The sequence below is a fragment of the Ahaetulla prasina genome, chromosome 1, assembly GCF_028640845.1.
Source record: "Ahaetulla prasina isolate Xishuangbanna chromosome 1, ASM2864084v1, whole genome shotgun sequence".
Classification (NCBI taxonomy): domain Eukaryota; kingdom Metazoa; phylum Chordata; class Lepidosauria; order Squamata; family Colubridae; genus Ahaetulla; species Ahaetulla prasina.
In genome coordinates, this window is record NC_080539.1 from 217,180,390 (window position 1) to 217,206,482 (window position 26,093).

A 26,093-nucleotide genomic window follows, 5' to 3' on the forward strand; every position below is an offset into this window, starting at 1 on the left:
AGGTTATAATAAATATGTTCCTCATAGATTTCATTCTGATCTTTCTAGCTAATAGAAGAGAAAAAGGAAGAAAGACAGTTTGTCTAGTGGTTAAGGCATTAGGCTAAAAGCCAGCAGACTGTGAGTTCTAATCCTGTTTTTAGACATGAACAGACAGCTGGGTGACTTTAGGCCAGTCATATTCTCCCAACCCAACCCAACTCACAAGGTTGTTGAGTGGGAAATTGGAAGAGGAAGGAGTATTGGATATGTTTGCTGCCTTGAGTTACTTATAAAAATAAAAAGGCAGGATAAAGTTTAAATAATTTATAAAACTATAAGTGGAAAATCGTATTTTTCTATTTGAAACCCATAAATTCAATAAGTATGGTAGTATCACTATCAGTACCATTCTGTGATGTATCTATTGTACGGTATTAAACCAACATGTAATGACTAAGTTTGTACAATATATTGTATGAAGAAAATCACATCTATGACTATTAATATTTATTTTCAGCACCAGAATGCCAGGATATTAAAATGAATAAGTGAGAATGTTTTACATGTTCTAACATAAATGAACATCTTTCAATAAAACACTGACAGTAGGGAGGAAATCAAACACAATTAATTCTCAGGAACATCTTTCAGGAATGATTCTTTTTTTCTTTTAAAAAGAAAGAAAACCCGGAAATTCCCAAAACAGGATCCCTGTTGGGAAATATTGGGAAAACCATGCAGCAGGAGAATGAGCAGCCTATTCTTAACTCTTAATCTATTTCTGCATAACTGTAAAATAGTAATACACCCCTAGGCATTTAGTAGTGGACTGCTGCACACAGTATTACTTCTAAAGAGAATCCCATTTGACAATCTTCTTCAGATGACTGGCAAGTGATTAGTTTATCTGCTGACAGAAGAACTAAGGTCAGCTCCTTCTCTGCCTGTTAGAAGAAGTGCAACCCTGTCAGTTAGCGTTTATACAATGTCTAGCTGTAACAGGGCATAGGTAACCACGATTAAGCCCCTACCGAACTGAAGAGTATTCTTTGCTCCATATAGAGTAGAATTTAAACACAATTTAAATTCCGATTTTTTAATGACAGCAAAAATGTAGTTTGACTTTTCTGCACAGTTCTCCCAGCAATATTAATACAAAACAGCTATATTTTAGGGGAAAAAATATATACACATCTGTGGCAATTTACAATTTTGCTACTTGAATGTTTTTTAAAATAAATATTTAAAATAATTTATACTACAGTACATTTGATCTTAGCCCAAAGGCTGAGAAGCAGTTAAAAAAAGAATTACATTTATACAAAGAAGAAGAATAGTTTTTACTATTACATTGCATAAAAAGAGACTTGCATGTCTTCAGATACTGTCCATAACAAAGTCTCCAAATCAAGGTGAAATCTAAAAATACTCAGTATCTCCCCCCAGTTTTCGACCAAACACATCCTTTTCTTTTTCCTTTCTGTATATTGTCATCTTTTCCACTATTGCAGGTCATCTGGTATATGTGACAGCTGAACATCCTGTGGGGTTTTTGTTGTATGTGCAGCACTATATGTCTATCAAAGTGAACTTCATGGTTGTATGTCTGCATTAGGAGAACAAAAACATAATTTACACTTCAAATGATAGCGAGAATGCATCTATACCAGGGGTCTCCAACCTTGGCAACTTTAAGCCTGGCGGACTTCAACTCCCAAAATCCTCTAGCCAGCTTTGCTGGTTGGGGAATTCTGGGAGTTGAAGTCTGCCAGGCTTAAAGTTGTCAAGCTTGGAGACCCCTGATCTATACGACCCATAAACTATTTGTGATGATAAAACATTTTTGTATGACATCACCTTCCAGATTATTGGTAAATTACTAGATCTTCTATGGTAGCATTCTTTCATTTTCATTTTCATATATATAGCATTTCTTCATTTACAATAAAGGCTAGCCCTAACCCTTTTCTTGACTCTTTTTTTCATACTTTGCCTAAATAGTCATTCTGTGTAATACCTAGGTATTATATATATTATTATACTTAGGACAGTGTATAGCATTTTAAAATAACACAGACATTCAATACTTTGCCTAAAAACATCACCGATTCTATAGATTTCCTAGGCATTCTGTACAATGCCAGCTTTTCGCACATTGCCAATATTATGCACACAAGAATTGGAATAATTGTAAGTCCATTTTTTGTTTGAATTTCAGTTGTGGACATATATTTTTTTCCACATTAAAGCTTTAAAAGCTTGCTTTGCCCTTTTCTTCAGACTGGGGACTTTTTTTAAAAAAAAATGGCATTTATACATTTATCCAATTATCAAAAACACCTGTTCAACTTTGTTTTTAAAAAGATACTTAAAACTTATTTTTAAATTGGAAAGGTTATTTGGAGGGAAGTGTGTATCTCATAGCTTCAAAGCAACCAGCCAATTTAAATCTACAAAACTCGGCTCTGGATAGAAATCAGATGGATCTAACAGGAATTCATTGGGTGTATTTCCAAATTGCTGCATTATTATCTTTCTATAACTCCTTTACTTTAACTTGTCCCATTTCTTGAAATTTTTATCTTTAGCATTTGAATGGCACGTATAAATGGCTCGACAGTATCATGTCATTAGAGCTAAGTTACTGTAGTACGTTGATAGTAGGAACATTAGGAAAACCTAAATTATACTTACCACATCCCAGGACTCCACAAAAGGAAAACTCTTCAACTGAATACCCTGCTCATTACAATGGAAATCAAGATGAGCTGCCCCATCAACTCCTATCTGAGTAACAGCCACAACGTATAGCAAGTTTAGTTCATCTTCATAGTCGACAATTTTGAAGGTCTTGCCACAAAAAAATGAAAATAAAAAAATCCAGCAGTGGGCACATTAGTCACATTTTAAAGTATCTTCTATTTTCAATATAGAAAATATAAAAGCAAGGAAAAGTTCCCTAAATTTTTAAAAGCTTACTCTCATTCATCTGGTCATAGTTTACATTTTCAATCCAGTTTACTTGAGATCTCAGGAAGGATGCATTATTTCTACAGTTGACTTTAATAACTTAAATTCCAGTTGCCTTAGTGTAAACATTGTGTGGGTAGAAAGGCAAATGAGGGCAGATAGGCTCTCTCCACTTCAATGAACAAGGCGACACTCATCTGAGCTTCTACTTGTACATTATCAAGTTTATTTAGTGAATTTGCATCCTGACATTCAGGCATTCAACATGAGACTGTGTGCTCTCCCCACTTCTCTCTGTATACCAATGAGTGCATCTCTTAATGATCCATCTATTAAACTACTGAAGTTCACAGATGACACAACAGTGATCGGTCTCATTCGACACAATGATGAATCTGCATAAAGACGGGAGGTTGAACAACAAGCCTTGTGGTGCGACCGGAACAATCGGGAACTGAACACGCTCAAAACCGTAGAAATGGTGGTAGATTTTAGGAGAAACCCTTCCATACTTCCAACTCTTACAATAGTAGACAATATAATATCAACAGTAGAGACCATAAAATTTCTAGGTTCTACCATATCGCAAGATCTAAAATAGACAGCTAACATCAAAACATCATCAAAAAAGCACAACAAAGAATTTTCTTTCTGCGCCAACTCAGAAAGCTCAAACTGCCCAAGGAACTGCTGATACAGTTCTACAGAGGAATTATTGAGTCTGTCACCTGCACCTCTGTAACTGTCTGGTTTGGTTCTGCAACCCAACAAGACAAGACACAGACTTCAGAGGATAATTAGAACTGCAAAAAACAAAAAAACAATTGCTACCAACCTGCCTTCCATTGAGGACCTGTATACTGCATGAGTCAAAAAGAGGGCTGTGAAAATATTTACAGACCCCTCACATCCTGGACATAAACTGTTTCAACTCCTACCCTCAAAATGACGCTATAGAGCACTGCACACCAGACCAACTAGATACAAGAACAGTTTTTTCCTGAACGCCATCACTCTGCTAAACAAATAATTCCCTCAACACTGTCAAACTAGTTACTAAGTCTGCACTACTATTAATATTCTCATCGTTCCCATCTCCCATCTCCTTCCACTTATGACTGTATAACTGTAATTTTGTTGCGTATCTTTATGATTTATATTGATATTGTTTCCTGATTGCTTGTTTGTACTCTATGACTATCATTAAGTGTTGTACCCTATGATTCTTGATGAACTTTTCTTTTATGTACACTGAGAGCGTATGCACCAAGACAAATTCCTTGTGTGTCCAATCACACTTGGCCAATAAAAAATTCTATCCTATGACATAGATACATAGTTTCTTATTTTTTTCCTCACCACTACAATCTTGTGAGGTGGATCTGAAGTCACTTAGTGAGTTTCCAATGACTAAGCGTGGGATAGATCGTAGGTCTTTCTGCTCCTAATTCAACATCACATTAGGTCCTTTATGTGTGATAACATTTACAACCCACTTAAGTAAAAGATGGGCACAGAATGACTGACATAATCAGGATTTGATTTACAATGTATGGATAGCTTAAGATATGGAGAGATGTTTTGGGAAAAACAACAATGCAGCAACTACCCAAATAAATAACTGTACATAATTGCTAACAATGAAATCACCACACAGATAACTCATATAGGCATCCCATGTTTTAAGATTTATTCTAAAATGGTCTGCAGAAATTTTTGCATTTATACACCCCAATTAAATACAGGCAAGTATTTTAAACAACTTCCTTTTGTAAAATATAATTTAAGGCTGTAAAAAACCAAAGAAAAAGTATGCTTTGGCTAAAACTCGGGGTCTTGCTTCTCTGTGATCTTTTTTTAAATTTGGCAATTGAATATAAATGAATTACAGATTCTAAAAGCCTCAAACAGTTCTTGCCATGTTTTCACCCCCCACCCTCCCCAACTATATTCATTTCCATGGAAACAAGGCTGGAAATGGTTTCCAGAAGCTGAGGAATTAGAATTCTTGTGGCTGTGTCATCTCGGCTACAGTTCCTAATAGAAAGTGAAAAATGGTTTCCAAAAATACATTGCTAATGATGTAGGGACACATTGCTCAGCTCAGATCTCGACTGTTTTCTTTGCATTATTTATCATCTTTTTGTGACCTGCATGCTCTTCAACAGCATAGAATTGGTCTCGGCAAGACCTTGCGAGATTAAGTGGATAATCAACAACCAAGTTCATTCCTCACATCTCTTTCCAGGAACTTAACAGTCCTCACATTCTTTAAGTCCTATTAACAATAATAATTTACAGAAAGATTCCTCCCAGATCAGAGGTCAACGATAAAATGAAAATGCTTGACCTCTCTCTCTCTCTCTCCTGCAAGAGACAGCAACCCCCAACATATTCCTGGAGATATCAATTAAGAAATTATGGCATACAAACACAAACATTTTGTAGGCATATGCAAATTTTACCCAGCCAATGTGGGTCATTGCTCTGACTGCTTTATTCAGGATCGAAAGATTGCCAACTATCTAAAACTGAATTTACCTCTTGCTCAGGATCATCATCCAATAATTTAAAACGCTTCTTCACTATTCGGCCAGATGCTGTTACTGTTACAGAGTTGTTCACCTTTGTTATGAAAAAATACAAAGATAAGAGAGGGTTTTTTGTGCTGTTTTGACATATGATCAACTAAGGACAACACTAACTGAGCATTTGTTTTACCTCTATTAGAACACAGAGTCTAACTTTAACTGAGAATTTTTTTAAAAAATCACCTTGCAGAAAATAGAAAATATAGCTGCAAGGGGATTCTCCCCCCCCACCCACAATTATTATGATATGTTACATCTCTTGTACAATTTATCCTTTAACAGGAGGAGTTAAAGGACAGGCATCATGGTTAGGAAGTTTTGGTTTGTGCTTAGTATGTTTTATGAATCCAGCCAACTGTCATATATTTGATAAACCATGATTATATATGTAATGTTTGACTCAGGCCTCAGGAACAGAAACTCTCCCCATGAAATATATTTGTCTTAAAGAATAATGGTTTCAACCAGTTTTCTTTTTATAATCTCACGTTATTTTCCCTGTTGGCTTCTATGATAAAATCTTCCGTGACTTTTTGCTGCTTGGCACTTTCAGATTCCTTCAACTTCAGAACTCTGTAGAAAGAAAAACTCCATGGGGATCGATCACATTCACAAGAATGGGGAAAGCTGAAAGTACTTTCTCCCTAAGTACCAATTTTTACTGCTTTTTATTCCTTGTAGAAAATGAAGTTGTGGTTATTTGAACAAATTACTGCACGATGGAACCAAACGCTGCTTTTTTTCAAGAAGGATCTTTTGAAAGAGCTAGAGATGCTTCTTCAGAGTAACATACGTAATAGCATACAGGTAGTCCTTGACTTACAACGATTTGTTTAGTGACCATTTGAAGTTATAGCAGCACTGAAAAAAGTGACCACCATTCTTCATATGACTGTTGCAGGTCGTGGGATCCAAATTTGGGTGCTTGGCAACTGGTTCATATTTACAACAGTTACAGTGTCCCGGGGTCACCTTTTGTGACCTTCTGACAAGAAAAGTCAATGAGGAAGCTAGATTCACTTAACAACTGTGTTACTAACTTAACAATTACGGTGTTGCATTAACTATGAGAAGAAAGCTTTTAAAGAAAGGTTTAAATAAACTGTGACAAGAAAGGTTTTAAAATAGGGGTCATAAATAGAGGACAATTGAGCCCCAAATTTCTGTTGCTAAGCAAGACAGTTGTTGAGTTTCGCCCTATTTTAAAACTTGTGAGGTTTTAAATCATCTCGGCCAAAGAGCCACTTTCAAAAAGCAATACTAATCTAGATAAATTTAATTGTGGATAAGCCTCATGGATTGGGACCAAATTATTTATGGGACTGTCTCCCCCCAGAGAGGTCCTGTTAGATCCAGTAGTATAGGTATGATCTGGTGCCACCTATGACAGAGTGTTATCTGGAGGACCAAAGAGAGCCTTTCCTGTCAAGGCTCTCTTTCTCTGCAACATCATAGCCCACAGACTTATCCTCACTCTACTGGCCTTAAAAGACCTGGCTTTGTCATCTGGGTTAGTTTGCCCATTCCTTATTACCTGTGGCTCTCGTTCACCTGTGCCCACCCCAACCTCATGGTGTAGCTCCTAGCTTTTGCTGATCAGATATTCAATCTGAACAGCCAATCCCACACAGAACTAGCAAATTACTCTCATCCTGATGCAAAGTCGTTTTCGGCAATCACTTACTTAATTAAATTTGGACCGACGTGTAGCATCCTTCCTGAACTGTCAGGGTGGAAAGATATTCTGTCAGGTTCCAGTGAACAACATTTCATATCCTGTATGCCATTCTTTGCCTAAATCGATAGAATTTAGATTTAAATTTAAATCTAAAGTAACATTTAAGTATTAAAGATTAAGCATTTAAATCTAAAGTAACACTGAAAGAGCAAAAGCTGTGAGAAAATTTATCATCTGCACATTCCAATATTCTTAAAGGGGCTGTGGGAAATTATGCATATAGAAGATTATTCGCATTTTAGGAATCTGGACACTTTTTTCCCAGCCCAAACCCACAATTTCACCTATTGGTTATCAGCTCTTATTTAGACTTCTTTGGTGTTCCACTATGTTTAAAAAAATCTTTAGAATGTTTTGTTAGCTCTGCTTCTGGAACTGTTGCTCCCACTTGCTCCTGTTCCAAATTCACTAAGCTTTTAAATTCCTTATTGGTTAGAATTAAGTATGGCAGATGTTTCTGCCATGGGCAGGGAGAGTTCTGCAAAGATCTGAAGAACTAAAATTGCAGTTAATGGAAAGCAATATTTCTATATGATTTATCTAAAGGGAGGGTAGAGACATCTGAAAATGCAATTCTGAATTGGAATGAGATCAACTGACATTTAAATTCCCTCTTTAACATTAACATTCTACTCACGCTTTTCCAGGAATGTGCTCAACTAAATTCAGTGCGACCTATTTCTGACTAGATATGAATAAGTGAATAGATTCCAGATGGGGAGGGGAAATGAAGATCAAGATCATAATTGTTAGTCTTGTTCTCTATGCTTTTGGATATACCCCTCAGTGGGATATGGCCTTCCAGGATCTTTTTCAGAACGAAATTCAAAAAATCCTCAACTTGATCACATATTATTTTGTACATGCCCAATACTTCAATATTATGACAGTCATTAACTTTCAATATTATGTTACCACCTAAATAAAACTGTTTGATGAAAGGCAATATCTAAGAAAAAAACATTTAACTTGATTCTATTGTCATTCCTGAGGGAATCGCGTACTTCACAGCATTAGAATGTTACCAAAGTATGGTCTTTTAAAGAACAAACATGGAAGATTCCTTCTTGACTCTTCTTGTTAGGTGTAATGATATAATGCCAAGGATATCCTCCAATTTGAAATGCGCTCTCGAGGGATGAGACTTCAAAAAGGAGATCTGGAGTGTCTGTGAAAATAATTGAATATTAATAAATATATTCACATGAGCAGCTCTATATTTCATTTGTTCTTCTGCTTGTCAATCAAAATAAAACCTTCCTCTGAATTTGAACTAAGTGCAGAAAAATGCAGTTCTGTACTTTATAATGCAGTGATGATTACAAACCATGCTACTTTGCATTCAATTAGAAAAACCTCAAATGATTATCTGAGTAAGTTAATGAACAGCTCAAGGAATCAATTTCCTGTAAGTATTATAAAGAAATATTAAAAATTACACAGTAATAGAAACTCCAGCATTATTGGAAAAGCAGTTATGCTATCTAGACATATGTGCGCTATAGCCACCAACTAAATTAATTATTAATCATATCTAAAACATTTTCAGCACATAATTCTACTACTTCTACATTTGGGAAGGGAAATCATGACAGATAAACCGATATAAAATTTCAATATTCATACGAAGTGTTTCTTCATTGACTTTAATTATGAAAATTTTAGATAACCCAGAGTCTGTGATCAAAAACATTAGAAATGTTTTGCCAAGCACACAACAAATATTTCCATTAATAATAAAAGTTTATATTTAAATGCAAAAATAATCCAGGCTAATAAAAATATAAGGATAAGCAAACTCTTGATACGTTTCTTAATTTTACTAAAAACCCAACATCTTCATGAAGTCTTGAAGCCCCAAAATAAAAATATATTGCTGTATGTCTCCTGTTGTCCTGATTCTACTGCAGCACAATAACTCCAGAGAAATGACAGTAGAGGCTCATTTAAATTCCAAATACTGTATTTTTTGCTTCATAAGACGCTCCTGACTATAAGACGCACCTAGGTTTAGAGGAAGAAAATAAGACAAAAAAATTTGTCTCTGCCTCCCAGGGTCCATCCGGTAATTCATCTGGCTAGCATCCTTGCAGCAAACAGCAAAAAGCCTGCCTCCTCCGGGTCTGCTGCCTCTGGTGAGGGATGCTGGAGCTTTTGCCGCTGAGCAGCTGATGGTGGTTGGATCGGCCTCCCGCAATACTGCTGATCAGCTGTTCCAAGCAGCGGGGCTTACTGCTGCCATTCGCTGCTGCTGCCTGTTGCCCATATTTTTTCCATAAGACGCACAGATATTTCCACCCACTTTTTGGAGGAAAAAAAGTACGTCTTATGGAGTAAAAAATATGGTATATTTGTAAGTGGGATTTCGTAATTTGCTCTGTTTAGTTTAAACGATGGTTTGCTGAAGAAGCCACAATGGCCTGAGTCATACAATCTGGTAAGCCATAAACCTTAAAAAATACATTGTTGAGCGTGCATATCATATTAAGCTAAACTCAAACCATATTATGGCTTAGAATATGTAAAATCCAGGGACTTGGAAATAGAATGGAAGTAGTGACATAGTTCTGCATTACTCAGTGCATCCTTTTCAAGGAAATAATTAATGCTGCTAAAACTTGTTTAATAATGGAATTGTCCTGAAAGTCAGAATAGTTGCTATTGTACTTGATCTATATAAACACATTAAAAACATATAAAATATAATTTCTTTCTGTTAAAAAATTGAATTAACACACGTAATAGAGCCACGTAAAAACAATTTATTTTAATGTTACCCATGTGCATATATACATACATATGCTACATATGGAGACACATATGCTAAGCTAAATTGTTTTTTAACTGTCCTGCTAAAAACATAATGGAATATTAATAGCTTATAGAGGAGCATTATTGCATAACAGAAATTAACTGTGATCCTTCAGATACTGTTGTGGTACAACTCCCAACATCCTTTATACTTTGTTAAGCTAGTTACCATTGACAGGAACTGAGTTTAGTAATATCTAGTTGTCAGAGTTTCTTGAAAAAATCAAATTCAGAAAGCACACACAGACAGACTGATACAGCAGGATTCATTAACTTCTTTATATACACAATAATACATGAAGTAAATTTACAATACCAACAGCAGATTTCCAGGCAGAGGAGAGATTGCTTTCAGTTCCAGCAGCAGACTAGTTTCAGTTTCTCTGCACAGACTCAGAAGCTGCAGACTAAGACATGCCCTGACTCCAGCCTGTCTCCGCTCCCAAACAGCCCTCATTGGCTGACTAAGTTGCTATGCCTATTCATTGGCAGATCTATTCCAGTTTATGAATATTCATACTCTGACACTAGTGAGCTACATATGGCTTCTATCTCTTTATAACTAGCTAACACAAAAACTGCAAAAAAAAATATCTCTTGAAGAGATGGATGGGGCCTCTGTGGCTCAGGCTGCTAATGCAGTCTGTTATTAACAACAGCTGCCTGCAATTACTGCAGGTTCTAGTCCCACCAGGCCCAAGGTTGACTCAGCCTTCCATCCTTTATAACGTAGGTAAAATGAGGACCCAGATTGTTGGGGGCAATAAGTTGACTTTGTATATAAATATACAAATAGAATGAAGACTATTGCTAACATAGTGTAAGCCGCCCTGAGTCTTCGGAGAAGGGCGGGATATAAATGCAAATAAAAAAAATTTGATGGAGAAACGAGTCTGGAAAATAGCATTTTTCGAAACCAACTATATAGGCAGCTTGGGTTATTGCCATGCATTGGAAATGAGCCTCCCACCGAACACAGTTCAGAACAGAGACTGCTGAATTAATTTGGCTAATGTTACATATGCCAGGACTTTGCCATCTTTACTGACTGCCACTAAGTTTCTGAAACCACTTCAAAGTGTAGAAACAGAACTTACAAAGTCTAGAAACAGCCTCTCCTGCTTTGTCCCTACTTGCTCCCACCCCTAAGGTAGGACAGATGGATACAAAGAGGGGCATTTTTCAAATCAGTGCCCCATTTTTAGATTGCTTTCCCCAAAGAAATTCATTTGGTGCCTATGTTACGATTCTTTTAATCACGGTACGTTTTTACTTTCTATAGATAGGTATTTAAACCTTATCTACTTTTTCTATTATGATTACTATTGCAGTAGTGCACGCTGTTGTTTTTTCATATACAGGCTGTGCTCCAGTGGTGGGTTGCTACTGGTTCGGTCCGGATCTTGTGAACTGGTAGTAACGGCGGCAGGAGGCTCCGCCCACCTGCCCAGAGGTCATCACGGATGCTCTACACATGCGCAGAAGCGCCGCACGCGAGCGCTCCTGTTGCAAACCGGTAGCAAAGGTAAGTGGAAACCACCCCTGCTGTGCTTGAGTTATGATAGCAACTGGGACTGGGGTTGTAGCTGTAGAGCATGACGACTCATGACTGCAGTGCCTAGTGATGGCAATCCAGGCAGTTCTGGCTGTTGAAGCACAGGTTGTTAAGTGGGAAGTGGAGGGAGTCCCAGGTAAGGAGCACAAAATTGCCACAGGTAGGTAGGGGAGGCCTGGGGAAACCTGGCACAGGGTGTGCACAAGTTGGAGGGTATGCTGTTGAAGTCCGGGAAGCCAGGGAAAGAAGGTGAGAGATGTGAACATGGATATATGTGGAAGAGCAGAGCGGCCAGGGAGGGAGGGCTTGAGGTGGATGCATGCTTGTGTGTAAGTACAGGGAGGCCAGACAAGGAGGGTCCTGGTGCTTACATGTGTGAATGCGAATGCAGGAAGGCCACAGAAGGAGGATGCTTGGTGGATGGGTGGGTGAGCAAAGGGGGAAGTAGAGCTTGGTGCGTGTGAGGAAAGAAAAGGCAAGGAGAGAGACTTAACCAGAACAACTTGGAATCTTCCCTGCTGGCTTCCCCACTGTGGGACACCAGCAGAATACTGTATCACTTTAATAGTTTAGCCAGTGTAACTTTTTAAAAAATTGCATCACTTTTTAACACCACCACCTCCCCAGCTGCAACACTATTGTATTCACCTGCTTAGAAGTGATTGTCACTGAATTCAAAGAGCTAACTCGTGTATAGGATTACACTGGGAAGGGCTAATATGAATAATGTAACAATATATAAAAATACCATCAGATTATAAAACCAACTGGGATTGCTAGCATTTTTAAACAAAATCTAAAGCTAACCAGTTATGCTGATGAACAATACACCTTTATAAATACCTGTTATTTTAATGTTACACGGAATGCCAAAAGGGTATTTTCCCACAATCCCAACTTTGCCATTCCAGCTGTATTCCTGTCCCAAATCCACCGGGTGTTCCATGAACTAAAAATAATATCACATCTGATTAATTCTATTGCACATACAGTATATAATGTGCTTGCATACACATCTAAGAGAGATATACGATGATTTATAACAAATGCTCGGTATCTTGTTTGTGTGGATTTACCTATATTTATTCCTGAATAACTTGTGTGCATGAGATTGCATCCTCAAATTGTATTGTCAAATTATACTTTGTTTCTTAATTAAAATGGTCAAATAATCTTCAATAGTACATTGCTGATTAAATTAAATGTATGTCCTCTACACTGCATTGGCTTGGAGCCAAGCATTTTATTGTTAAAAATGAAAAATGTTGACAAAACATTTCTAAATACACTAAAAGAAACCCAATTAAATGAAGCAATCTTTAAATGTAATAAAACAGAATAGAATAATAGAAACAAAAAAAAAAGAAAAAGATTAAAAAATAGGTGGTTTTTTAATCATCTTTTTTCCCCTTAAGTTTGGATCCAAACAGGTTTTTTGGTTAGTGCCTAGGTGGATTGTAAATTGCCTCCCCATGCTCTCAGTGGCAAAAGTTAAAATGCACTTAAAAACCTCATATAAGTTCATAGTGATACTAAAAATATATATATGAATAAAGTATTGTAATTGTATGCTATTACCCGTTCAGAGATTGCCTGGAAGCTATACAATCTGACATGACCTGTGCTGTGTGTTACAATCAGCATTTCATGAGATACTGAAACATCTGCCATGCTATTTCCAAAGATCTGGTTTGAGGAGGGGAAAAAAAATCGCATTAGTCAAGCGATCACTGGAGGATTCCCGCATCTGATCAACTCATAACAAAATATGACCTAGAGAGTTGTCCGTATGAGGATGTCAGTAGCTATTTTCTACCAAACTACACAATTTTCCATCTAGCTAAGGACCATCTGCTCTGCTGTTCAGTAGCTCTCAATTTCTTTCCATGTATTTCACACTCAATCCTAGGAGCCTTTTCAGGAGGGATGCCTGGAACTGAACCTGGGGCTTTCTGCATGGAGAGCATGTAATCACCACTAAGCTATAGTCCCTCTCTCCTGGAAGCAAAATAATGATGGTACGTTAATATTAAATTTAAATAAGCTATTGCTAATTGATTCAGGACAATGGAAGGCTTGGAATACTGATCTATGTTCAGGTATTAGTAAAGAGCAGAATATTGCTAAGACAATAAACTTACCTTTTTGTCAAGCTCCAGCATGCCCACAAATGAAAGTGGCCAAACTCTGAATATAGCAAGAAAGTACAGTACAGACTGCAGGATGCCTGTCTAAGAAAACAGATGCAAGACATAGTGTAAAACTGATATTCATATATGTACATAAGAGCGGTGGTGGCGCAGTGGTTTGAATGCGGTACTGCAGGCTACTTCTGCTGACTGCCAGCTGACTGCAATTTGGCAGTTTGAATCTCACCAGGCTCAGGGTTGACTCAGCCTTCCATCCTTCCGAGGTTGGTAGAATGAGGACCCAGATTGTTGGGGGCAACATGTTGACTCTGTAAACTGCTTAGGGAGGGCTGTAAAGGACTGTGAAGAGGTATGTAAGTCTAAGTGCTATTGCTACATTTCCTATTTTTCTAGAATACTTATAAAACATGTGGACTCATCTTTTTTCCACCTTTCAAAATGACAAATAACCTGCCCACTAAGTTTCCACTTAAGGTATCCCTAAAAAGTCCAGGGATTAAAATTGGGGAAGGCTAAATGTGGCTCATGCTTGCAAGGTCTCAACCGTATTGTTAGTAAACTGCAACACCATGGAGCAGTCACCTGTATGCTAACTTCAAAAAAGATTTACAAGGGGTCTATGTACTTTAAAGATGCAGTTACTAGGAAAGTATGAAGATTCTATTCTGTGTCTAATAATAATGACGACTGTGGCAAAAGAAAGCAACATGTCTATTTCTCTAAAACGCAATGGAAGTCTTTTTAGAGAGCAGTCATAAACACTTTCATATCAACATACCTGTCGGGCAGCTGCTGGGAGTTTTAGCTGAGTTGACTTTATTGCCATGATCTCTTGAGGCATGTCCCAACTTAAGTACCTATAAAAAATAAAGAGGAAACTCATAAAAATAGAATTATAGTGTATTTTTAGAAAGCCAGTTGGGAATAAAATCTTTTATTTAACTAATAAAAGCTTGATTTAACCAGGAGAGTTTTCTGCTGGAGAAAAGACACAATTGGAAATGTATCTTTGTTTGATTCAAAGAAGGTATTTCCTCCTGCGGTTTCAACTCTGCTATCAAATAATGACACAGTTACACTGTGTTAAAAGTTTACACCTTAATCCTGAGTGCAAAACTTGTCATTATAGCCATTTGATTTCAGTGAAAGGGACTCTCAAGTCAGTGTAGGCCAAAGTGCAGGCACACAAACTACCATAATAATAATAATTATCCATGTATTGAGTCCTTACCAAGAACCTGAGATGGGCAAATGTTGTTGTTCGACACTGTTAAAAGGTATTGCAGGACATCAGCTGTTCTGAGTAAAGCTGTGTTTGCAATTGTCCAATGGTGATTTCTGTCATTGCTGATGGTCTCCATATGTTTTAGGATAGCTACCTAAGGAGCCTACAATGGGTTGCATTGATACTGTCTTTGGTTACTTTTGCCACAGTCCTCCCACTATTATCTTCTATTCTGTTGTCTAATAATAATGCCGACTGTGTCAAAAGAAAGCAAAGATAAAATCAGCACCTGGAGTCAGCAGAAGAGAAGAGAAAAAAACTGGAGAAAATCACAAAATTCAAAGACCCACAAGCAGAATCCATCCCCAGTCAATTGCAAAAGGCAGCTTTACTTGGAACAGCTTACATCCTGAGACAACACTTTTAACATTGACAGACAACAGCATCAGGCTTTTCCAGGTCCTTGGAAGGAACTTGATAGGTGGACAAAAATGCCAGATCCAATCTAAACATCTGGATGACTGTGCAACCAACCATAATAATAAAATGTATTTGAAATAGCTGCCCATCCTATGTGACTTTAGATAGTTTACAGTACAATAAATAACATAACAAATAAATGGCATAGGGCCGGGCTATTTACGGGACCGCCTACTGCTACCGAATACCTCTCACCGACCCGTGCGCTCTCACAGAGAGGGACTCCTCAGGGTGCCATCAGCTAGGCAGTGTCGTCTGGCGACACCCAGGAGAAGGACCTTCTCTGTGGGGGCTCCCACCCTCTGGAACGAACTCCCTCCAGGACTTCGTCAACTTCCGGACCTCCGAACCTTTCGTCGCGAGCTTAAAACACACTTATTCATCTGTGCGGGACTGGATTAGATTTTAAATTTACTGGTTTTAAATGGGTTTTTATTATTTATACTGTTTTTTAATAATTCGGCTATAGAATAAGTTTTTTAATTGTCATTTTAGTTTGTATTTATATGTATTTTTAATTGCCTGTGAACCGCCCTGAGTCCCTAGGGAGATAGGGCGGTATATAAATATGAAAAAAAAAAAAAAAAAAAAAAAAAAAAAAAGCTCATGGCAGTCGTGCATTATCCAACCAATTATTCACTCAGCAGGAGATGGGCTCTATCACATGTTCAGGGTCCCAGGCTCAGGCACAAAACTTAATTGAAGGGTAACAGGAACAGGACTAAAGTCATCTTAGGGGGATGATATTCCCCCCTCCAAAAAAAAAAAGACAGTACTGTATGGGAGAAAAAGCCTACTTTCTCGGTTGCTAAGCCGACAGCCCCCAAAGCCCATCTCTTCTGCCAGATCAAGTAGGAAAGGTAGAGACAATTGGGAAGAGACATGCCTATAGTCAGTGGTGAAATGTAACCACTGTTACTACCGGTTCTGTGGGCTTGGTGGTGGTGGTAATGTGACTGGGCGGGCGTGGCCAACTTTTTTTTTTTTATTTTAAAAACATTTTTTCTACAACCTTTTCGGCCGAAGAGCTTGTAGAAAAAATGCTTTTAAAAGGCTCTGGTGATCCCAGCTGAGTTGCCTGATCGTCAGAAGCTTTTCTTTTCTTTTAAAGGCAAAAAAACCCTCCTTTTAAAAGGCTCTGGAAATCAGGCAACTCAGCTGGGATCACCAGAGCCTGTTAAAAACATTTTTTTACAACCTCTTCGGCTGAATAGGTTGTAGAAAAAATGCTTTTAAAAGGCTCTGATGATCCCAGCTGAGCCGCGTGATCATCAGAAGCTATTTTTTTTTACTTTTAAAAGCAGTTTTCGGCCAAAGAAAAACTGCTTTTTAAAATAAAAAAAAACCCCAATGATGATCGTGTGGCTCAGCTGGGCATTTTAGCTACCGGTTCTCCGAACCACCCACTGCCGTCGCTACCAGATCGGACGATCCGGTCCGAACCAGGAGCATTTCACCCCTGCCTATAATTAACCTGAAAAAAATCTAAGAAGTCGTCTAATGAGTACAATGGGTTGTACTCTTTAGGGTTACATTTTAAAGCAACTGAAACTAGACCGGGTTGCTTTTCAGAAACATGAAGAGTTCCATTTCTTTTAACACACCCATACAGCGTTATATCAAGCATACCTTGATTACCTGAATTTGCAGTGGGAAGCAAGGTACACCTTTTCAAGTATCTCTCCTGAATTTGCAGACAGGCGGAAAAGCCAGTTGTGAGCAGTCACAGCTGCCCAGGAAGGCTTGTAGTCCGAAGGCTTGGCCAACACTTCCCCCTGCATTAAAAGGACTTTAGCTCTATAAAATTCAGAGAAAGGTCACATGTCATGCTACACCACGGTTCTCTAAGCTACAGTTTACTGTATAAACTACAACTGGCTGCATTCGTGTACAGGTAGTCCTTGACTTATGACCACAGATGGGGGTCAGAATTTCCATTGTTAAGCAAGACGGTTGTTAAGACTAGTGGTGCCCAATTTTACAATCTTTTTTTGGTCGCAATTGTTAAGCAAATCATTGCTGTTGTTAAGTTGCTGTTGTTTAATTGGGTTTTTAATGCTTATTTATTATATTGTTTTTTAATATGCCTGTGAACCGCCCTGAGTCCTACGGGAGATGGTGCGTTATAAAAGTATGATTAATAAAATAAATTAAATAAATAAATAATAAGTGAAAAATGCAATTGTTAATTGAATCTCGCTCTCCCCATTGACTTTTACTTGTTGGAACGGTGGGATGGGAAGGCTGCAAATGACAATAACATTGACCGGGGATGCTGCAAACGTAAGTAGCCAGCTGCTCAAATTCTGATCCTGTGACCACGAGGATGGTATGATGGTCATAAGAGCGAGGCTGGTTGTAAGTCACTTTGTTAGTGCTGTTTTAACTTCAAACGGTTGCTAAAGAAAAATTGTTGCAAGTCAAGGACTACCTGTAGCGCCAGTTGGGGGAATGCCTTTTAGAGGTAGTCCTCGACTTTATAGCAGTTCATTTAGTGACCAGTCAAAGTTACAACAGCACTGAAAAAAGGGACTTATGACCGTTTTTCATATTTACGACTGTTGCAGCATCCCCAAAGTCACGTAATCAAAATTGAGATGCTTAGCAACTGACTCATATTTATGACTGTTGCAGTGTCCTGGGGTCATGTGATCCCCTTTTGTCAATGGGGGAGCCAGATTCATTTAACCACCATGTTACTAACTTAACAACTGCACTGATTCACTTAACCGCTGTGGCATGAAAAGTCGTAAAATGGGGCAAAATTCACTTAACAAATGTTTCACTTAGCAACAAAAATTTTGGGCTCATTTCTGGTTGCAAGTCGAGGACTACCTGTACTCCTATAGGCCTTCATTTTGATAAGAGATGCCACTGATAGTTCACCACCCTGTGCAAAAATCATCCAGATACATTCACCAAAGCAGGCAAGCACAATCTTTTGGCCCTCCAGATGTTGTGGAATGGCCCAGCTAACACAAGCAATAGCAAGTGAGCTGTATTTCAAAATATCCTGAAGGACTCGTTCCTTAAAAGTTATTTTCATTTAAATAATTTAACACGTTGCTTAAATGTTCTAAAAGGAAAAACCCACACAAAACTTCCATATTATTAATAACCCCATTAATACAATTTATAATTTTAAATCATATTATTAAACTCTGATGCATAAAGTATTTATCATTCCTTCCAGGATGTTGACAAAAAGCCCACTCAAAAACAGGTACTGTATCTGTAATCCAAAACTCTAAATCTAGAATAACTCTACTTTTCCAACACTGAGCACTGCTTTTCCTTGCTATCAGGGACATAATAAGTGCTAGAGCCAGGTGAAGTAACTAGTTTGGGGCCCACAGTTCCTGCAGGGCTTCCCAATCCTTGTCCTAGACATTCAGTCAATCTAGTTATACAGGAAGAACCTTATAGAAGTCATGAACAAATAGTGTAGAATTTAACACCAGGAAATTGGGAGGAGTTGTAGCTGCTACAGATTGCCAGGAAATGGGGTAAGTAAGGCCTGGACCAGAGGCCAGAAGCAGTGTCTTTGGTGATTCTGGTGGCTTCTCCAATACTTGCTTTAACCACTCCCTCCATTCCCTCTTGGGCCCAGGTCCATTATTGCAGTGGCAGTAGGGAACAATCTGTGATTCTCCTCTCCATTCTTCCCATCTGTCCTTGCTGCAGCAGTGGGGCAAAGGGGGGGGGGGGCTCGCTGCCCCCAGTTCTCTCAACAATCTGGGTCTATCCTTTATTATATGTAGTTTACTACCCCAAGCACTATCAAACCATAATACTTCACATAGTAATCAGATTTCAAACCTGGAGCATCTTAAGGTTGTATGAATTCACAAAAGATTTTGGATTGCACTTTGTCAAATGTATTTGCATCTTCCTGTAATTTATATATATATTCTGACAGCACAACAGAATATTAGGAAAGTAGCTAAATATTGTAGCCTCTTCTAAACTCGAGTTGGGTAACTGATTGTTTTATCCAACCATATCCCTGAAAATTATCTCTCTCTCTCTCTCTCTCTCTCTCTCTCTCTCTCTCTATCATCTATCAATCTAATCTATCATCTTTTAGCTTTCACACATCACATATTTGACCCCAACTAACAGCAGGTACATGTAAATAGGTAACAGGGTAATACCAAATAGGTAAACTAGGTATTAAAATGCTGCTTTCATTCATCAAATGATGCTTCTGAGAATTCACTGAATTTGTTCAGTGAACTTCAGCTTGTAACTAAGAAAAAATAAGGGAGCATATTTTGGATATGACACAAGGATATCAATTACTTGTCATACTCAGCAGTTATTTTTTTAAAAAATCTTACCACTGGGCATTCCAATAATAAAGCATCTTCTATTTTTTCTGAGGTAGGCCATCCTGGCATTTGATAAATCGTTCTTGGCTCTGGTGTAATGCTGACAGAGACAAAAGGAGGAGGAAATTAAAATATATCCCTTTCTATTATTCAAACAGTCCTGCTTATTTACTAAGACCGTAAGCACACTGTTAGAATAGGCAACAGTCCTATCTTGGCTAACATGCTGTGTCACCTAAGGTTTATATGGGCATAACAACATGCTAAACCAAACTAAATAAGTCCCATTGTGAAGTAGTAAAATGTGAGAAGACATGGTGCCCAAGCAGATTCATCCAGAAAACTCACAGCCTGCAAACGAGCATTTAATCTCTCATTTTAGCATCACAGCAACTGGTATTTGGGAATTCTGAAACAAGGATATAGCCCATGATATCCCTTTCCCGAATATGTCCAACTGCCCTTTAAAGCCATCTACATTGGTAGCTATCATGACATCTGATGAGGATGAATTCCGTGATTGAACTATTCTAAATTGTTACTAAATCTTCGTAGTGCCCAGCATTCAGGATCTTCCCCGTTCCAGTCTGTGATACTAACCTTCATCATTACCAGAGGTCTGCAATTATTTCAGTTTTGCTTTCTCATGTTTCTCCATCACGGCTCAGGGCCACCTTGGCCAAAAAGTCCCTGGTCAGGTTCTGCCCGATTTGGCATTACCAGAGACAAATACCAGGATATTAATTTGTTACTTTTTATTTAATGTAATGTACCACTAGCTAGGGATGCAGTGGCTCAGTGGCTAAGACGCTGAGCTTGTCGATCAGAAGGTTGGCAGTTCAACGGTTCGAATCCCTAGTGCGGTGTAACGGGGTGAGTTCCCGTTACTTGTCACAGCTTCTGCCAACCTAGCAGTTCGAAAGCACAAAAAATGCAAGTAGAAAAATATGGACCACTTTGGTGGGAAGGTAACAGCGTTCTGTGCGCCTTCGGTGTTTAGTCATGCTGGCCACATAACCACGAAGACATCTTCGGACAGCGCTGGCTCTTTGGCTTAGAAACGGAGATGAGCACTGCCCCCTAGAGCCAGAAACGACTAGCATGCATGTGCGGGGGAACCTTTAACTTTACCTTTACCTTACCACTAGCTATTGAGGTCTTTTGGCGATTTATAATAAAACAGAAAGCCCAAGCTAAAACTAGAAAAGTTAAAAATAATTAAAAACAAAGATCTGTAGTTTTAGGCATGAGTCATATCAAATAAACAGAACCTTTCCAAGTAGGTAAGTCAGGCTTCAGCTCTATAGAATTGCCATCTCACCCAATTTTATCCCAAACACTATGCCTCTGTGAACAGCTAGATATTATTAATATTGTATAAGGAACGTGGTGACTTAGTGGGTAAGACGCTGAGCTTGTTGATCAAAAGGTTGGCAGTTCAGCGGTTCGAATCCCTAGTGCTGCGTAACGGGGTGAGCAGGAAGGTAACAGCATTCCGTGTGCCTTTGGCATTGAGTCATGCCGGCCACATGACCACGGAGACGTCTTCGGACAGCGCTGGCTCTTCGGCTTTGAAACGGAGATGAGCACCACCCCCTAGAGTCGGGAACGACTAGCATATATGTGCAAGGGGAACCTTTACCTTTACCAATATTGTACTGTTTAAATGTTATCATTTAAAATTAATAAATTACTCAGAAAAAGATAAATATCTCTTTACAATATTTTCTAAAAGGAAACGGAGAAGGTTTTTAAAGAGAATAATTACCAGCTCACACAACGCCGGTAATTGTCAAGATAAATTTTTCCACTGTGATAAGAAATTGGAGATGAAGACTGTATAGTCCAAACGTTCTTGAATGTTGTTGTCTCCTGAAATAAACGATAACGAGTTATAAAAAGATTGGGCTTAAAATACTTATTTAAATTATTCATGACAGTTATCTTCATAGTAACTTGCTGCAAAAGGTAATCATTTTTAGTACTATGTCATAAATGTAATAGGTATTTTACCTGTCACAATAGATATTTCTAGAAAACCAGCTATTTACAAAAATAGAACTTATTTGAATGATAAAAGTAGTTAGGTGACTTTGGGCCGGTCGTTCTCTCTCAGCCCTAGGAAGGAAGGAAATGGCAAACCAGTTCCTAATTCTTGCCAAGAAAACTGCAGGGAATTGACCAGGGAGTCACCAAGAGTTAAGATTGATTTGAAGGCATTCTCCCATCAAAGAAATCTTGACTTTTTAAAACTCACTTGATATTTAAAGAAGAAATGCCTTAAATTTATTTACTTATATTGATTTATAAATTAAAACAAAATGTTAAACATGCACTCTATTCATTTTAAAAACAATTATATATTTTTCTCTTTCTTAATTTCTCCATAGATAAAAGTAGTAATTCCAATTAAACTCTGAGGTGTGCTAAGCATATCTTAATTATGGCAAAAATAAACTAGCAACTAAGAAAATCATTTCTACACCTTGCATCAAAGATGGAAGATAATATAACTATTTTCTAACTTCAAATATAAGGTGCAACTATACAATCTTAATGTCAGGGTTCCAAGTAACACCCCCAATGAAATAAGACCCCGAGGCCTGAAGTTCCTCAAAGTTCCATTTTATTTGAGATGTCATATTGGCACATATTGGAACTTTGAAGCTTAATTGATTTTGCAATTTCTCTGAGCCCGTTTATGCTATAACCACATCTCATATAAATAATAAATCTAACAATGTAAGCAATGGTATGGTACCTTTCCAGGGACTCATATAACATTAGCTTCACTCCTATGCATGATTAAGTAGAAGTAATTAGATTGATCAAAGTAGGGTTCATTTCTGAATAATGATGTACTGTACAGGACTGAATTGCAGCAACCTTTGAAAAAACCCACAAGAGTCAATAAAGCTACAAGCCTACCGGAAAATAAATCTCATCTAATTCTACAAGGTTTATTTCTAAGTAGCTATATATAGGAATGGACTGAGAGATTTGTTTGGAATTTTTAGTACGAAGTACTAAATCTGTAGTCTTGATTGCATTAATAATCACTGAAAAAATATTTCCTTTAGAACCACTTCATGCTTTTATTTTTAGTAAACATACACGTGTAGGCAACAGCATTAAACCCATACTTAATCACAAATTTGTGATCTACATATGAAATTTATTCTAGGTTTCTATGCAGAAGTTGACAAGAAACCTGTTATAGATTGAGCTATAAGATGTACTGCATATGAAGAATTCCCATAACTGTTACCTGGCATATTAGCTTCCTCAAGAGACTCATGTTTTTCCTATAAACAGTTCCAGCATCTTTGTTATAAAATCCCTGTGATCTTCTAGTTAGTAGACAGGAGATATTGTGGATATCAAATGCAACAGAAGAAGTGTTTTTTGCTGGGGCAGATGAAGATGAATCAGAAGACATTTTGATAAGAATTCCAATTTCTGGTTTGGATAGTCTATTCGGAAAACAGTAACCATCTAAATAGAAGAGAATACAGGTTGCCTTTCAGTTTCTTCCCAATGGAAATTATTACTTTCAGAATACTTTGCTGAGATATACATTCTTATATAATTTAGAATTGCAGCTTAAAGTTACAGTTTTATGTTTGTTTAGAAAAATGTCCCAGGTAAATTTTAATGGGTCTTTCTGAGTAGTTTTGCATTACAGGTAATCCTTGGCTTACAACCGTTCATTTAGTGACTGTTCTAAGTTACAATAGCACTGAAAAAAATGACTTAGGACCGCTGCAACATCCCCATGGTCACACGTTTAAAATCCAGATGCTTGGTAGCTGTGGTTGTAACTACGTGTACTATCCAGAGTATGAGAGCCGTGATTATTTCCAGAATTATGCTCAACAAGCAGCTTTTCTTAATATGGGGCCCACCAAAGTTTTGGCTTTCAACATGAAAAGTATGAGAACTGAAAGGCTGGGAAATTTGAATTTGAATAGAATTTGAAGCCCAATTTATATTTGGCCAGCAACAGATAAGAAAAGGCCAAATATTCATGTTTCCCAACAGACTTCACATCAGAATATAACACAAATTATATTATTACAGTTGGCAAACCCCTTAAGCACCATCTACTTATAATTCTCAAACACGCATGGATTTCTAGCTAGAAACTCTTCTCTCGCCTTAACTTTAAGTCACGGAAGAACTTAATTTTGTAATCCTTTGAACAGAATATATCTTTAAAGCCCTGCTGTATTCTTAAAGCCGCCGTCCTCGCTGTTATCTGCCGAGTAAAAAATCCTGAATGCAGAGCTCATCAGGGACTTCCTTCCTTCCACCTAACTTTCTACTATTGACCTCACCCCATTCCTAAGGGGCGTGCATAAGCGCACAAACGTGCTTACCGTTCCTGTCCTATTGTTTTTCTTTTCTTCTTCCTATATATATATATATGCTTATACCTCCTTATATTTACTCATATAAATGTTTATATACTATATAATCTTTTTGTATGATACCTACATATATTGTTGTGACAAAATAAATAAATAAATAAAAATAAATAAAAAACTTTAGGCTGCGTTACAGACTCTGCATTGCTGCCTATTTGTAACACGGAATACGGTGTCGCCAAGAAGGCTTATTCGGAGGCACTTTTTTTCTGAATCATCTGCCATGCGGAGTAAATGAAAAGCGGGTTTATGGAAAATCTCAGGGTGGGGGGGGGGAAATGCCTAAAATCCCTCTTAGCGGAACAATATATAGAAAGCAAACCACCGCCTCCGCCTAACCTCCGATACCAATACCAAATCCTCCAAAACAGCCGCAATTAAAAGGCCCGGCTGGCTTCCCCGCTCCCACGTCCTGCAGCCGCTCTGTATTCTCGACCTGGAACAACGATTCCCTATCTCACCATCTCAGCGCGGGCGGCCTCGACGTCTAGAATGCCTACAATCCCCAAAATGCACCGCTTCCTTCTTACGTAAAACTCGGGATGGCCCTTCCCCCCCCCCGTCGCGCACGTCACGAAGCATGGCCCGGGTGCTGTGCTCGTCGGGTGCGGGGGGGGGGCGGGGGTAGAAAACGTGACGAAGTTGGATGTTGTGGTGCTTTGTAATAGTCAGCAGGAGGAGCCTTTTGAGGCATCGTGCACGTGCCGCGCTTTCATTTGCTGTGCCTTTTTTTTTTTTCTTTTAGCCATGTCCGGAATTCTTTCGCTATTATTAAAGAGAGCGATGGGATTAGAGGAGACGCCCGATTAAGAGTTATCTGAAACGTTCTCTGGACTGCAGAGGGCAATTCCCTTTTGAAAAGTATGCTCCGCTCCCCACCTTCAAAAGCATTTTCCCCCCCCTCCCCGAAAGAATTGAAATCGCTTGCAATTCAATGCAGAAAGAAAGTGGGAAAAGATCCGAACAGTATCTACAATACGCGTTTCTATCATGATTGCTATTGATACCCCTGGAGCATAATAAGATTGTCTGAAACGCTTCTTTAAGAGTCAGACGTGAATCCATTGGGTTTTCATCTGGGCAATATAACGCATAAGAATCTGGTTATTTCAGGTTCTTGGGAAAGCGACATTTATCCATTTCCTAAAAGATCCAATATTTCAAGTCGAAATATTCCTCTTGCCTGAGGCGAGGAATTGCCATCGGGTTGCAGGATCACCACCAAGCTACAAATTAGAAAGGTAGCTTTTAGCATGTTGGTGTTAGGTCCTTATTCTTTATTGTAATCTAGTGCATTTGTAGGGGGAAAAGTACATTTCATAAGCTGGTTAAAATTTACCACGAATAAATAGGATATGTGTTGAAAGAGCTGAAAGGCCAGTTTAGCGACAGATGGTCATGGAGAAAATCTTATCTCTTGTGATGGCTAAGAATCAACATTGACTTGAAAGACGCAGCAAATGTATATATATTTTTTGAAAAAGCACGTGAATAATATAGTCATTACTGGTGTAGTGTAATTCAAGAATGGGCCACAAGAGTATCTGCAGACACTTCCTTTGATGTCTACAAACTTGTCCCTGCTGATTTAAAAAAATAAAATGCTGATGAAATCATGCCACAAAGCAAAAACATATCCCCGTTGCCTTTATTTTCATGAATATTTCTGGAATCGATAACAGCACATAACCACCATTTTAAAATCATTTTTAACCCTCTTACTTAGAAAAAGACAATCTGTGGTAGAGTGTATCCTGAGAGAAAATACCTAGGAGCAAGGCCGCACTAGGTACGTTGTGTTTAGCTCTTTGAGAATATCTGCAATGTATTTGC

General features: G+C 38.1%; 1 protein-coding gene across 6 annotated transcripts; it reads right to left on the reverse strand.

Moving 5' to 3' along the window:
• Positions 1 to 474: 474 nt before the first annotated feature.
• On the reverse strand, positions 475 to 24,800 carry DCAF17 (DDB1 and CUL4 associated factor 17). Of its 6 annotated transcripts, none has more exons than XM_058190725.1 (15): positions 24,722 to 24,800; positions 23,102 to 23,328; positions 21,602 to 21,705; positions 19,843 to 19,933; positions 17,141 to 17,277; positions 14,576 to 14,654; positions 13,789 to 13,878; positions 13,226 to 13,333; positions 12,491 to 12,596; positions 8,307 to 8,449; positions 7,228 to 7,337; positions 6,032 to 6,116; positions 5,494 to 5,577; positions 2,677 to 2,832; positions 475 to 1,588 (listed from the first exon to the last, which is right to left on the reverse strand). In XM_058190725.1, the coding sequence occupies exons 2-15, from the start codon at positions 23,270 to 23,272 to the stop codon at positions 1,412 to 1,414; spliced, it is 1,641 nt and encodes a 546-aa protein (XP_058046708.1). In that variant the 5' UTR covers positions 23,273 to 23,328; positions 24,722 to 24,800; the 3' UTR covers positions 475 to 1,411. The 6 variants fall into 6 exon arrangements, with proteins under 6 accessions (XP_058046708.1, XP_058046720.1, XP_058046726.1 ...); XM_058190737.1 differs by having other exon boundaries at positions 24,600 to 24,731; XM_058190743.1 differs by lacking the exon at positions 24,722 to 24,800 and adding an exon at positions 24,213 to 24,531.
• Between the last annotated feature and the right edge of the window lie 1,293 nt (positions 24,801 to 26,093).